The sequence below is a fragment of the Sodiomyces alcalophilus genome (assembly GCF_042370955.1).
Source record: "Sodiomyces alcalophilus JCM 7366 unplaced genomic scaffold ACRALscaffold_7, whole genome shotgun sequence".
NCBI classification, from domain to species: Eukaryota; Fungi; Ascomycota; class Sordariomycetes; order Glomerellales; family Plectosphaerellaceae; genus Sodiomyces; species Sodiomyces alcalophilus.
Genome location: NW_027263538.1, coordinates 2,406,953 through 2,420,810, shown reverse-complemented (window position 1 = coordinate 2,420,810; position 13,858 = coordinate 2,406,953). Strand labels below are relative to the sequence as shown.

At 56.3% G+C, this 13,858-nt stretch overlaps 6 protein-coding genes across 6 annotated transcripts; 3 read left to right on the top strand and 3 right to left on the bottom strand.

The window, feature by feature from the left end:
• Positions 1-57: 57 nt before the first annotated feature.
• ACRALDRAFT_2022047 (uncharacterized protein) lies at positions 58-1,808 on the bottom strand (the record flags this gene model as incomplete). Its single annotated transcript, XM_071020082.1, has 7 exons — positions 58-634; positions 673-1,175; positions 1,213-1,281; positions 1,322-1,329; positions 1,401-1,467; positions 1,508-1,534; positions 1,599-1,808. The coding sequence occupies 7 exons, from the start codon at positions 1,806-1,808 to the stop codon at positions 58-60; spliced, it is 1,461 nt and encodes a 486-aa protein (XP_070872724.1).
• Positions 1,809-2,015: 207 nt separating this feature from the next.
• Positions 2,016-3,998, top strand: ACRALDRAFT_1082816 (uncharacterized protein). The gene is made up of 2 exons (XM_071019356.1): positions 2,016-2,218; positions 2,299-3,998. The coding sequence occupies exons 1-2, from the start codon at positions 2,158-2,160 to the stop codon at positions 3,420-3,422; spliced, it is 1,185 nt and encodes a 394-aa protein (XP_070872723.1). The 5' UTR covers positions 2,016-2,157; the 3' UTR covers positions 3,423-3,998.
• A 1,119-nt stretch (positions 3,999-5,117) lies between these two features.
• Positions 5,118-6,122, top strand: ACRALDRAFT_1082817 (uncharacterized protein; the record flags this gene model as incomplete). The annotated part of the gene is made up of 1 exon (XM_071019357.1): positions 5,118-6,122. The coding sequence occupies one exon, from the start codon at positions 5,118-5,120 to the stop codon at positions 6,060-6,062; it is 945 nt and encodes a 314-aa protein (XP_070872722.1). The 3' UTR covers positions 6,063-6,122.
• Positions 6,119-8,625, bottom strand: ACRALDRAFT_2060826 (uncharacterized protein; the record flags this gene model as incomplete). The annotated part of the gene is made up of 3 exons (XM_071021941.1): positions 6,119-7,450; positions 7,557-7,913; positions 8,576-8,625. 3 exons carry the CDS (start codon positions 8,623-8,625, stop codon positions 6,757-6,759), a joined length of 1,101 nt encoding a protein of 366 aa, XP_070872721.1. The 3' UTR covers positions 6,119-6,756.
• A 1,575-nt stretch (positions 8,626-10,200) lies between these two features.
• ACRALDRAFT_212269 (uncharacterized protein) lies at positions 10,201-11,585 on the bottom strand (the record flags this gene model as incomplete). Its single annotated transcript, XM_071023849.1, has 10 exons — positions 10,201-10,512; positions 10,556-10,610; positions 10,645-10,845; positions 10,881-10,912; positions 11,051-11,148; positions 11,189-11,235; positions 11,282-11,342; positions 11,444-11,481; positions 11,514-11,547; positions 11,576-11,585. The coding sequence occupies 10 exons, from the start codon at positions 11,583-11,585 to the stop codon at positions 10,201-10,203; spliced, it is 888 nt and encodes a 295-aa protein (XP_070872720.1).
• Positions 11,586-11,614: 29 nt separating this feature from the next.
• ACRALDRAFT_2022041 (uncharacterized protein) lies at positions 11,615-13,793 on the top strand (the record flags this gene model as incomplete). The annotated part of the gene is made up of 15 exons (XM_071020081.1): positions 11,615-11,666; positions 11,697-11,958; positions 12,137-12,177; positions 12,219-12,290; positions 12,315-12,346; positions 12,392-12,476; positions 12,505-12,544; positions 12,577-12,602; positions 12,671-12,793; positions 12,837-12,925; positions 12,979-13,075; positions 13,136-13,170; positions 13,214-13,326; positions 13,370-13,737; positions 13,771-13,793. The coding sequence occupies 15 exons, from the start codon at positions 11,615-11,617 to the stop codon at positions 13,791-13,793; spliced, it is 1,458 nt and encodes a 485-aa protein (XP_070872719.1).
• Between the last annotated feature and the right edge of the window lie 65 nt (positions 13,794-13,858).

The window sequence follows — 13,858 nt, the reverse complement described above, 5'->3', positions numbered from 1 at the left end:
TGTGGATCCCTGGAAATCCCCAAAGAGCACACACATCCTTATTAACCCTCAGCTAAGTCATAGCGCAGTAGAGTCGTCGGCAGCGTAGTCGCTGATGAGGACGCGGAACGCCGCCAGGTCCTCCCGCCACTGGGCGTCCCCTTCCCCGGTGGCGGACCAGGCGGCGACAGAGCGCAATCCGTCCAGGTCCTCGCGCATGTGTTCACGGCGGGTGGTGCCGTTGAGGACGCAGTTGGGCCCCAGGGCGAGGACGAGGGCGTAGAGGGCGACCTCGGCGGAGACGGCGGCGGCGGCGGCGACGCGGGAGACGGGGCGGGAGCGGAGGAGGCGGGGGTTGGCGGTGAGGGTCCAGAAGGACTGGTAGACGATTCCGTGGCGGCGGCAGAGGGCGCGGATGTCGCGGTCGTGGCCGGTGGCCGGGTAGAAGCGGTTCTGGACGACGGAGGGCTTGATGGTGGCGTGGGCGATGAGGTGGGCGAGGTCCTCTGGGTAGTAGATGTTGGAGATGCCGAGGCGGCGGACGGGGTGGGGGACGAGCTGTTCCATGGCGCGCCAGGCGGCGAGGGTCTGGGAGGGGGAGGGGAGGGGGGAGTGGAGGAGGAGGGCGTCTATGTAGGGGGCGTCTTGGTCCGGCCTCCACCTCCTCCCCCCCCTGCCGTTCCTTCGACTGACGGGTCTGGGGTGGGGAGGTGGGAGAGGTGGGCGAGGGAAGAAGAGACGGAGGCACGGATCTGGGCGTCAATGGGGGCGTCTGGGTCGTAGGGGACGGGGATGGGCTGGTCGGAGGACGGAGTCTGGGACGGGGTGAACTTGGTCTGGACGTAGAGGGCGGAGCGGGCGACGGGGCCGGTGGGGGAGGAGAGGTAGGCGCGGAGACCGGCGCCGACGAGGTCTTCGCGGTAGTGTTTGGGTTGGGCGGCGGTGTCGATGGCGCGGAAGCCGGCGGAGAGGGCGTCGGTTACTAGGTGGGCTGTGCGGTCGGTCTTCCATGCGGTGCCGTAGATGAGGCGGGGGATGGAGGTGACGCCGGGTAGAGGTCGGGGGGTGGCGGCAGGGAGGGGGAGGGGGAGGTCGGCGGCGATGTCGGGGTTGTTGTTGGATGGCGAGGCGGCGGTGGTGGCCATGGTGACTTGGGAGGTGTGAGGTGATGTTTTGTTCGGGATGCAGAGTCGGCGCTGGATTGGATGGTTATTTACGGTGTATGATGGGGACGATGTTGGGGATGGTGCTGTTGTTCGACTGGCTGGAGCTGAGCTTACAGGTAGGTACCTCAGAGATGTCCTTTTCATTTTTGTGCTGTACCTTATGTTATGTAAGGTACTATGGCATCTGTCCAATGTCTGTTGAGATTATAACGCGGGTAGAGAATTCGAATAGACTCGTAGTGCTGAGGAAAGCACGATGTGTGCCCCGCGGTGGGATGAGTTTCATTACGTCATTTGACCCCTCAATAGGTACGTATAGGTACTGAACAGTCATCGTGTGGGGACATTGTATTACTCAGCACTCGCCTGCGTTCAGTGCACCCATTCTCCTGTCAGGGGAGATAACCTTCTACTCCGTACTTGAATGGCGGCCTATAGTTACAGAAATCCCACCATCCTTGCCTGCGTGTTTTCAAGCCAGGCTCCAACTCGGGCATCCCCGTTGTTGGTTCTATTCTTGGTTGGAGGCCGTTCAGAACCGAGGATCCCAACCCCTGCCAGATGTCTCTCTCTCCGCTGCCTGCTGCCTTTTTGCGGGGACGGTCCATCGGAGATGCCAGGAAAGGCGTCAATCGAATCAACCCAGCAACGCACTGATGGCATGATAAAGCCCGTCTGCTAATGGCGATCCCTCCGTCTATCGCTTCGCAGCCTCGTTTCCGTATGGGTGGTAAGGATGGTAGGGGTCCCAACGATATGAGCCAGCTCCGTCGGCGCCGTCAGACTACGGAACATCTTCCCCCGGCCTACAGGACCCGGTGATCCCTTTTTCTACCCCTCCTTCCCCTCTTCGGCGTCAATAGAGCCTCGACAAGGACAGCTTTTCTTTATCAATTGGCCAATTGCCCAACTCTTTTTTTGAAAGTCTCTTAGCATCTATTTGTCCTCTCAAGTCTGGAAAAGGAACCACATCTTCGGATAACCAAGTCATCTCCCTCAAAAATCCGCAATCATGGCTACCGAGTCTTTCACTCTGCGCTGGGGAATCATGGCCACTGGGTTCATCGCCGAGAGTACGTTTCGCCTGTTTCCATTGCGCCCTTTGCTCTCCGTCACCCGCCCCCGTCCCGCTGACATGTCCTTCGTTCTCCAGTGTTCACCAGGGACCTCCTCACCAACCCTGCCACGCGCGAGGCCACCGACGTGAACCATAAGCTCGTGGCCGTCGCGTCGTCCAAGGAGGCCCAGAAAGCCACCGACTTTATCAAAAAGGTCGACGGCCCAGCCGAGGCCAAGGCGTACGGTTCCTACGCCGACCTCGTCAACGACCCGGACGTCGACATTGTCTACGTCGCCACGCCGCACTCGCACCACTTCCAAAACACCATGCTCGCCCTCCACGCCGGCAAGCACGTCCTCTGCGAAAAGGCCCTGACCGTCACCGCCGACCAGGCGCGGCGGCTGGCCGAGACGGCGCGCGAGAAGAAGCTCTTCCTCATGGAGGCCGTCTGGACCCGCCACCAGCCCCTGAGCAAGAAGGTCCGCGAGCTCGTGGCCGCCGGCGAGATTGGCCCCGTGTCCCGCGTCTTCGCCGACATTGCCTTCAACAACCTCGCCGCCGACGGCTCGGGCAAGCTCTACCACGACGACGCCTCCCGCAGCGTCAACCTCGACCTCGCCGGCGGCGCCCTCCTCGACCTCGGCGTCTACGCCCTCACCTGGGTCTTCCAGGTGCTCTACCACCTCCAGCCCGAGGCCGACAGGGAGAAGCCCGAGGTGGTGGCCGCGCTCAACAAGTACCACACGGGCTCCGACGACTCGACCGCCATCATCCTCCGCTTCCCCCGCCACAACACCCTCGCCGTGGCCACCACGTCCATGCGCACCGCCACCGACCCGTCCGACAAGGGCCTCGTCCCCTCGGTCCGCATCCAGGGCGCCAAGGGCGAGATCCAGGTGGCCAACCCGTCCTTCCGCCCGGACCACTACCGCATCATCCGCAAGGACGGCGGCGGCGACGTCGAGACGGTCAAGTTCGACCCGCCCGTCGACCCGGCCCGCGGCGGCTGGGGCCAGGGCTTCTACTGGCAGGCCGACGAGGCCGCCCGCTGCATCCGCGACGGCAAGACCGAGAGCGCCGTCATGCCGCTCGACGAGTCCATCGCCATCATGGAAGTCGTCGACGCCGCGCTCCAGCAGGGTGGCGTCACCTACCCGGACCACATTACCAGCACCGACTATGACCCGCAGAACCCCCTCAACACGGGCAAGGCTTGAGAGGGGGGAAGTGGGGGATGGGAGAGACACACTGTTAAAGGTTGCGGTTGTAAGGACTATTTCTACAGGCATAGCGGCAGTCATTAATTCTTTTGGGAATCGGGTATAGGGTCAGGTAGGGTCAGGGATGAATATTATGGAAAGGTAGCATACAAAGTAATTCCGATGAATTATACAGCGATATAGCTGTGTTATGTGTCTTAATGGTAGAGACGCTTTGCCAATCTGACAAGGGAGTTTGAAAGTGAATGAAGCAGGGATAGTCATGGTTGAAGACACTCATGTCAGACCTATGCCCGTATCGTGAAAGAATGTCGGCTCTCACGGAATTCAGTCAACTTGGAGCCAGGACTATTCCAACGCGGTTCGTCTGACATGCGGCCAGAGTCCTTTGACACTTGCCCATTATGCGTGGACACCGGTACGGGTGAAACAGGACGGGAATCGGAGGCGGCGTGTTCCGTTCCTACCGAAGAATTTACTGAAATACGTTGTACCTCCTCGATACATACGTTGTACAGTGACGAGACACAACTGTCGAGTTACTGTACTCGTACCAATACCTTAATACCTTATACTTTGTACGCTCTGACCTCTACCCCGACTTCGCTACTCCTTGCGTTACGTACATTGTACTCTCATCCACTTTATACTTATTTCTGGCAAATACTTGTTAGGAGATTCCAACAGGGCAACCAAGTCGACACCGTCGCAGAGAATCGTAGGTACAGTACTTACGTTGTGTTGTACATCTTCTCAGACCCCACACCCCTCCCCGATCTCGCATTTTTTTTTTCTTTTTTTTTTCTTTCTTTTCCTCATGAAAGCCAAGTTGCCAAGTTGCCAATCCACTCGACAACCCGTGGTCTGACTCTAGGCCTCGCCGTCCACCGCCAGCACAACCGCACGTTACTTATTTCCCGCCTGGTGTGGGACAACCTGCTGCGAACCTGCGGGGGCGGCAGATACGGTTGCTCGCGCCGTTGTACTAAACCTTATCTGGACAACAGACAACACCAGATCCTGGACTGAGGCCATTAAGGCTCCTCGATACGACTCTGTTTCTCTTTTTCTCCCTCTCCTTTCCTTTCTCCCTTCTTGTCTGGACCTCTTCCTTTCCTGCATCCATTTCGTCTCGGCATCTACCGTCCAGATCGCTCTTTGCATGGGGCCCACGTAAACACAACCACTTGTCCATTCATCCGCCTCTCTCTCCCTCTCTCCCCCGGCATCTCGTCTCCCGGCCTGGCCTTCTTCCACTGGTACCGAGATTGTGGTTGAGAGCGTCGATCAAGCGGCCTCGGTACGACGCTACAGGGGTTGACATCAGTTCAAGTTCAAGGGAGGGAGCAAGGGTTCCCTACGTCCGGGGAGACCGGGTCTGCATAGAAGACTGGGATTCTTCCCACGGCAATTTCCGAAGACAACAGACGAGATACAACGTATACCGGCTTCCAGAAACTACTCTGCAAATCTTACTGGGTTCTCGGATCTTGCCTTGGACAAGGCACCTTTCTATCAATCAATTCGGCTGGGTCTGTGCGGTGAAGGCATCATTGCGAACCATACCCCCGGCCTTCTCCACCCTAGTATACCGTACGGAAAGGGTTGGTTTGTCTTTGTACACCAGAAGAAGTAAATCAAAAGTACGAGTAGGTGTCTTGTGCGACGAGCACAGACGGCGGCGTCGCAGAAATGTCCCCGTCTCCGTCCCCGTCCCCGTCGCCTTCCCCCCCCTCCTTCGACCCAGAGACGTACGAGTCCACCCACGTCCACTCCGTCTACGAGGCCATCGCCCCGCATTTCTCCTCCACCCGCCACAAACCCTGGCCCCTCGTCGCCGACTTCCTCGCGTCCCTGCCCCCAGGCTCCGTGGGTCTCGATGTCGGCTGCGGAAACGGCAAGTACCTCGCCGTGAACCCTTCTCTCTGGCTCCTGGGCTCCGATCGGAGCGCCAACCTCGTCACCCTCGCCAGAGAGAACGACGGCAGTGCTGCTGTCGTTGCCGCCACCGCCGCAAAGAAGAAGGGAAAGGGAAAGAGAAAAGGAAAGCCGAAATCATCTTCTCCTGAAGTCCATGATGACGAAGGACAACCCGGGCAGAACGGGCGAAAGATAACCGAAGCAGAAGCGGCACAGGTCGCGGGCGAGCCACAACAACGACGACATGTCAACGAGGTTGTCGTCGCCGACTCGCTCGCCCTCCCTTACCGTGCCTCCTCCGCCGATTTCGCCATCAGCATCGCCGTCCTCCACCACCTGTCTACCCGCTCCCGTCGCCGCGCCGCCGTCCGCGCCATCCTCGACTGCCTCCGTCCGGGGTCCGGCGAGGATGGCAGCGACGGCGGCGGGAAGGCGTTGCTGTATGTATGGGCCCTGGAGCAGGGATCGAGCCGGCGAGGCTGGGACGAGGGTGCCTCGCAAGACCAGCTCGTTCCCTGGGTGACCAAGGCCGGCACTGGGCGCACGCAAAAAGAGCCGGGTTCAGGCGAAGCCGAACAGGACACGACGTGGCATCGGTATTACCACTTGTACAGAAAGGGGGAGCTGGAGGAGGACGTACAATTTGTGGGAGGCATGGTGCTGGACAGCGGATATGAAAGGGATAATTGGTGGGCGATATGCACCAGGCGGACTTGAGAAGAAGCAAAATAAAAACAAGTGAAATTCCCCAAAAAAGATCCTCGTATGTCTCGGCTGTCATCTTCATGTGATACCCAGTGATATTCCCGCCATAACGCTATGCTACCAGTCCCTGTTCCCTGTTCCCATCTCTTAACATCCTGCCATACTCCATACGCGGCGACCTGACCTGACCTGACCCGACCAATAGCACTACGCCCTGATAATGTCCCATTGTATCCCCTGTCGAGACCATCTACCAACACGAAGCCCAATAGACAGCCATAACTTTTGGTTTCTCCCTTGTTACCCGCCCTCTTGATAAGCCGACAGACATGCATAAATACAACAAAATGAAATAATAAAACGCGAACAGGTCGTGATAAGGAAAAGTTCTCTAGACACACCCAAGTATCGTCATTCGAAACGCCGTCTCTGCATTGTGCCGGGGGGTATTCGACAAGGAGACCGAGAAACTCCAAATTCCAAAGCGGCTACAAGTCGAGCCATGATCGCGGCGAAAGAGGAATCGAGGCCGTGTGCGATGCGCTCAGTGAAAATGCTGGTCATGATGTGCGTCGTCTGCTTTGATGGCGCGCGTGTCCATTTCCGTCATGCAAAATAATAATAATAATAATAATAATCGTGGCGTCGTCTCTGTATTCCTGTGCCTTTTTGTACCTTGCCGGGTATCCGGTTGCTTCCCCAGCAGTCAGCGTTTTCGCCGACTCGTCTCTCGATGGCCCACGTCAGTTCCAGGGCTCGCTCGACGTTTGTATCTCGTCGGTTCGTGGGGTTGTTGGTACTGCACAGGTGGTAGAACCGACCCCGGGCCCGCCTTTGTCGGGGGACCGGGGCCCATCCCGACAGGAAACATCGAGTAGACCGGCGTGCTGTAAGGGCTGATGCCCGTCGTTAACTCGGCCAGACCAGGGAGCGATGCCGGCCCACGGGGCGGTGGGTGGCGATGTATCGGTGGGAGGCCAGATCCCACGACACCCATGGGGAGGCCGTCGTTCGGGTCGATGGCGATCGGAGCGGGAGGAGGAGGAGGAGGAGGTGGTGGTGGTGGAAGGGACGGTGGAGGAGGAAGGCTTTCTCGTCTTGAAGTTAGTGCTCGGCCGCTTGGCAGGGGTGAGACGCCCGCTCCCCGCCCGTAGCGTGGCGTTGCCCCCGAAAATTCTCGAGAGAGGCTGCCCTGTGATTGCGAGTGCGCGTGTCCGCGGGACGACGCGTTGCGAGCACCCCCTTGGCCTTGGTCGACGCTGGCCGATGCCAATGAGAAGGGAACAACGCCCGCTCGCCGGGCCATGTCGGCTTCTCCCAACTGCCAGTGCATTGCCTCGGCAGCACGCCACGGGACGGCCATCTCCTCGGCAATTTTCGCCCACATTTCTGGCTTGAACCTATCATGTGCCCAGTCAGCTTTCTTGGCCCGCACCCAGTTGTCGCCGTGAGAAAGAGAGGCAGGGATCGTCAAGTCCACTGTGAAAAGACAACGGGGTTCTTTACCTTTCGTATAGTCTAGCGAGCTTGTTCTTTCGTTCCTCGTCCCATTCGCTTCGTCTCTCCAGGTAATTCTGATAGTGAAGCCGACAGCTTATGGCACTCCGTCCTGGCAGGCGCTTGGAGATGTCCTCCCATTTCATGCCACTTCCTCGGAGCTCGATGATCAGAGCATCCTCCTCAGGTGACCACTTGCTCTGCTTCCTTGCGGGGGAATCCGCCACGTGGGGAGCCATCGCGCGCTTAGCCCTCCCAGCCGACCCCGGTGCTACCAGGGACGGTCCATACGGATGTGAACCCGGACGGAGCCCCGTGGTCGCCGTGGTCGCGGTTGTGCGAGAAAATTGGTGGGATTCGGTGTACCTGGGTAGAGGGACTGAGGACTCATCCGAGTCGGACGCTTTCAGGAGTGACGCGATATCCACGGTGATAGTTGTTCAGTCTAGGAGGGTGAGGTATCTTTGGGTCATGAACGCGGTGGTAGGTGGGAGTCCGGTTCTCTCTCTCTCTTGGCGCGACGTTGCCTGTTGCCAAAGGTTGCCGTCCCAGAAATCCCCACGCCTATATCACTATTCAGGCCTGACGTTGGAGAAAAGCGAGGCTTGAACGGAGTAATGGTATGACGTAGAGTAGTAGCAGAGTGGTTCCCGTTATCCACAGCTATCCCGTGCCGTGGGTCGCTTACCCCTGGCAGAAGATAAAACCCCCGCGGTGGTGAGGGAGGACGTATTGGTATCAAAGACTCTTGTTAAATGGAGGAAACTGGGTTTCGCGGCCGAGAGAAGGACGATGTTCCCAGGACCAAGGAGTCGGTGTACAAGCTAGAATGAAAGAATTGGGGGAATCGATAGGCGCCTCCTAAGAACTTGCTGGCATCAACAAGGGCGTTTCCTGTGGCTTTTAAACGGTGGCCGTTGAGCTGATTGGGCCTCTGTGTAGATTCGGTAAGCCAATGGTAAGGACTGAGCTGGCTAGATTGGCCGAACGAATGGCGAAGTACGCCAGCGGGAATGTACGTCAGTCACAACAGGACGATAGAAGATATCGTCAGGGAGCGGATATTCCCCAGTGGCATTGTCCGTCTGTGAAAAGTCGGTCGAGGTTGGCGAACAAGGGAACGAAGCGGTCTACGTCGGGAGCTTGCGGCACTGCAGATAATAGTGTAGATAAGAAGAGAGGGAACTTGAAAAGAGGGCGGCCAAGCACTATGTAACTGGATGAGAGCAGCGTTGCGGAAAGAGGAAGCAAGCAGCGGGAGGCAGCAACAGGGGGTCTCTTTAACGAAAGCGCCAGGCGAAGGGGGAGGCCAGTTCTCAAAGTCCTCAAACCACCGGTCAAGAGGAGCGAATCATCAAAGTTAAGGAACTGGAGGAGCCAAAGAGGAGCTTGGGGGGAGAGACGGGGCTCAGGGGTGTGGGAGACGAAGAGAGACGTCAAGCGAGCGAGCAGGTGGAGTAGACAGGGGGGAGGGGGTGGACCGAGGAACGGGTTGTATAGTCAAAAAAGAAATATAATTAACAGAAGGAAAAAAAAAAGAAGGAAAAGAAAAGAATAGAAATGCAAGTCGGGTAGTTCTCATAGATTAGTTGACGTGATATAGGACCTGCCTGCGGATCAAAAGAGATTGACGGCGATGGAGCGGCAGCTCTTCACTGCCGAGACCGCGGGACGGGACTCGAAAAAGATTGTACTTGAGCCTCCCAAATGAACAAGGGTAGGGCACAATGCCATGGACAAGGGCCTAGGCAATGCATGTGTGAATACATGATATTCACCCCCCGACACGCAGACACACACAGGTCTTTATCCAGAGTCCCAGAAGGACTTTCTGGGCGCACCCCACCCGTGCAATCGTGGACTTGTCGCAACCGGGCCCTGAGGGCCCATGTCCATCCATCCCGGAGAAAATTGCAGGGCCATGTGTTGGCGACGCGACCCCACATCCCACTGGGGAAAGTGTGGGAGCCAGCGGCCATGGCCACGAAATCTTGCATGCTGTAGTGTAGGTACTGTATGCCTTGCCCCTTGTTGCCGGCGCTCGAACCCCTTCGTCCAACTCTACAACGTACCGCCTGACGGACGGACGTTCTTCTTTCGTAATGCGCTGCAGTACCCGAAATGAAGGGGTGTGGGAGGGCCGGCCGACAACGCACCGCGAAAGGGCCCTGGAACTTCATGAGACGGCGCTCTGGCCCCAAGATGATCCGGCACCTCCCGAGGGCGCTAGGTTCGCAAGAATTCCTTAGAACGTCCAACAGATTTGGAAAAGTTCCACCGACCGCGTCAAGAACCGTCAAGAGGACCGGGGCGTTTCATGGCACCGAAGCCGTTCGAGAGCAACACGTCCTAGCAGGCAATCATGACCTGAGCACACGCTGAGGATAAAGTGCTCATGGCGACAAGTGATCAGACTTGAAAGTCGACACGGCACTGTCCCAGTTCATCGGGAAGTCTGGGCAGTTCGGCTTCTTGGCTGTTATTGGGATGTGCTGGGATGTGTGTGACTAGCTAGGCGCTGCAGACGATCTAGGTCTTCCCAGTTTGGGCATCTACCCGGCATGTCGTTCGCCGATCAGGAAGGAAAGGAAGCAGAGTGAACCAGGATGATTTTCCCGACTAAGCAGGACAGAGAGCGTGGGAGAAGAAAAAATCATGAATGGGGTTCGAGTGTCAGGCTTGTTCCCAACACTAAATCATATGGTGAGTTGTCGTCGTTCAGTGCAGCGTCCGCCTGATTGCACGTCGTAAGGGTGAGATGCGTCTCCGCTACGGCATGTCCGATGTGACGGGAGTCGAGGAGGGTATGACCGTTGAACTTCATTCGTTTGGCGTGCGAGGAGCTCAGCTTCCCCTCCAGCCCTTTCAGTTCTCGAGGACAGCTCGACAGCTCCCCAGTGCTGGTTGCGTCGACTGGAGATGAACTAGCGGTCAGCCCTGCAGCTCTCCCCATCAGCATCTGAGACTTCCCACTTCTCCCCAGTATAGAACGGTAAGAATGACTTCACCCAGAACTGGGTCGTCTCGTATTTGGGGAAGCCCAATGCCTGGAAATAGCCAACCCTGTGCAGTGTGTCCTAGGACTCGAATCCTTGACATCTTCGTCGTCGAGTTCCTGTTGCTCTCCCACGCGAAAAGAAAGAAAATAAACGAAAACTGCCACAGCCACTCCTCTGGTAGGGCGGCATCCCTGAAGCGATTGATCTCCCTCAGCCGCTGGCAAGAAGGGCTTGGGGAAAGGAACAGGAAGAAAGCGAGTTTTGGGCAGTAGGCCGCGATCCCAAAATGCTGAATCTGCCTGACCTGGTGCGTTCTTTTAGCGAGGTATCCGACTTGAGGAAAGAGCTACCAACGTCCGAGAATGACTAAGATGAGTGGCATGCCCTTTCCCTCCACGCTAGGTATTCGTACAATACTAAGTACGAGGACGGTATACCGCATGTACACCGTGTAACTGTATATTATTACACTGTACCGGTAATTAGTCGCCGGGGCCGCTCCACGGGCTTGTCCGCTAGTACATCCCGCCCCCCGAAATCCGACGAACCCTCAGGGTGGAACCAGCGTGCCGTTCCCGCTTGCCGGGCGCTTGGGTTCGTGGCTCGTGATGACCATCCATCCCGCCTTCCCGACTCTCCAACTGTCGGCTAATGCAATCTGAAACCCCTGGACGAGTGCTTGCTCATACCTTAATTTCTGGATTCCATTAAGTATCTCAAGTACCTTCCGGAAACGATTGCAAGGCGAGCTGGAAGTTGCAGCTCCGAATCCTTTCCGAATCCGCACTAAGAGAATCTGATACATGGAAACTCCAAAGGGGAATAACGAGAAGTCATTCGACCTTTTTTGGGAGTAGGTGCGGAGGCGTGTAACGGACCTATTCCGCCGTCGTCCACGGGAGACGGTTACCAATACACTAGTGTACAGTAATTTACTCAACGGTCCGTAGATCATCCAGGGCCGAACCTTTCTCTGGCTGATTGGCCGCGGGGCTCTGTTCCTGGGGCACACATCGTCTCATTTGGCACGAGATCGCATGACGACTAGGGCCTACCCAAAATTACAAAATGACCATCCTGCTTCACATCATCTTACCGCAATGCATTGATTTGCTGCCTTGTTGACGAGACGTTGGCGGGTCGGATCAAGTGAGCCCAGGTTTATGCGTGTGGTCACGGCGGATGAGTTGGGTTCCAGTAGGAGCCCATCGGTTGGTCGTCGCAGCACGGCTCTATTTTACCAACGACCAGGATAATGCTTCATCAATGCGGCCCAACCATAAGCTGGGCTGCGTCAGGTTCGCAGTAGGTGACGATCAGCCCTGCAATGCTGGTTTCTATCCGGGCGAGCATCAAAGTGGCTGTGCCTTGGAATATTGCTATGCTGGCACTCGCTGCGTGGCTGGAGAAGAGTGGGTTTAACAGAAGTGCTTGCGACAATGAAAAGAGAGAAAGGAAAGAAAAAAAAAAAAAAAGGGACGAACAGAAAAGAAAAGAATATTGGAATTATCCGACGAAATTCGGATACCTTCATGAAGTTCTACATTATGATAGGTACCATAGTGTTTAATCGTCGGTGTTCCATCTCAGTAGCCGGGTTATCGAATTCGTTGCGTTGACCTTTGAACTTTGTCTGTCCGTATTAGATAGTATCACTTCCTATCATTCGCAGCCGACGTCATTGCAATGAAAAATCTTTTCGCTATCCGTGTCGAGTTTCACGAGAATGGCATTGTTGTCTCTAGTTGGCACAATTAAAGTCCGGGAGAGAAGGAGCCGACAAGAGGATTCGACCCCACGGTCCAGAAACGGGAGGGCCCACAAGGCACGAACCACTGATACCAGTACCTGGGTAGGTATACTCTCCAAAGAACGGCAGTGATTCTTCCGGGCGTCAACAAAGGACAGCTGAATACAATACAACATGAACGTACCTAGCAAATGACAATAAAACGAAGGTGGCCGTTACATGCATAGGTACAACGTACTTCGTACTAAGTGGAAATATCGGAGGTATTGTTGTGTGGGAGGCTACCTAAAAAGGCACAATATGACAGTTGATAAGGCTACCCCCTCCCCTTCATCCTCTTTAGGAAAAGCAAAGCATTGTCAAAATTAAGACAGGGCAGTTTGCAAGCTCCCTAACAACTAAATTGTATGTACAACGTACAACGTACGTTGTACTTCGTACACACGTCGGTATTCCGCATCAATTCCATTTTCCCCCTCCCCTTCCGCCCACATGGAGTGCATAAGTACATGGAATGCATGGAGTGTCGGTGACACAAAGCCAGCCCATACGTGGCGGTGAGCAACGTCCTCTTTCTCTCTGCGATTGATTCCCCATTCCGACCTTTGGGCATGATTGCGAGCAACCAGGTAATAAAGATCGGGTAGGAAGGCGAAAAGTTGGATTCCCCAAACGTCATCAGGTTGGTTTGCGAAACCTGAAATGGCCTCGTGCTTCTTTCTGCCCCTGTTTTCCGTTCCTGGATCTCTTCCTGTTCCTGTTCTACCACATAGCACTAAGTGGTGTTAGTTTCGCGGCTCCGGGGCTGTCCAATGGTTCGGGTCAGATACCTGCCCCAGCCCGTGCCTCGAATAGAACCACCGAGTCGACGGAAGTGAGCCGTGACGTCGTTGTGGTGCGTCGCCTCTTGAAAAAAGTTCCCCCCACCCACCCCACCCCGTCTAACAACTCCTTTGTTGGGCTTAGCCTCTCGTCACGTGGGAAATATGAGCGGTCTGTCTGCCAACAGCCGCGGGGAGAACAAGGAGGGGTGGATTCGGGGGAACGATAATAATACAACGTACAACGTAAAGAATGCGTTGTCAAATTGTCCTGAAATCTGCGGTGCAAGGACGAGGGATGGTAGTCCATCCCATCATCCATCCCATCTCCGTTTGCGCCCAGCCCTCACCGGTCTTCAGGATGCGCCAAACTATAGGTACATGCCCGGGAGTTCCCGCCACAATGCGTTGTAAAATGCGATACGGGGATGTTCCCTACAACGTACAACGTAGTCTCGTCGCCATGCCTGTATCCGTCCTGGCTTCTAGGCTCGTCTTTCCCCCATCTCCTCAGGGGGGCCTGCTCCCCCATGGTTCTTCCGTTTGTCGCGGGCGTCTGTGGATCAGGATCAAGCGAGCCGCTGCAGGATGCCCCTCCGTCGGGTCCCTAGGTACCGTGGGTTGCGTATCAGACTTCCTGGCAACGGATTGAGATAATAATATGCGCGAAATCTGACGTTTAACTGCATCCGATGCTGCCGCTCCCATGTCGTGTTCCCTGCCGAGTGGTCCCTAAAGATC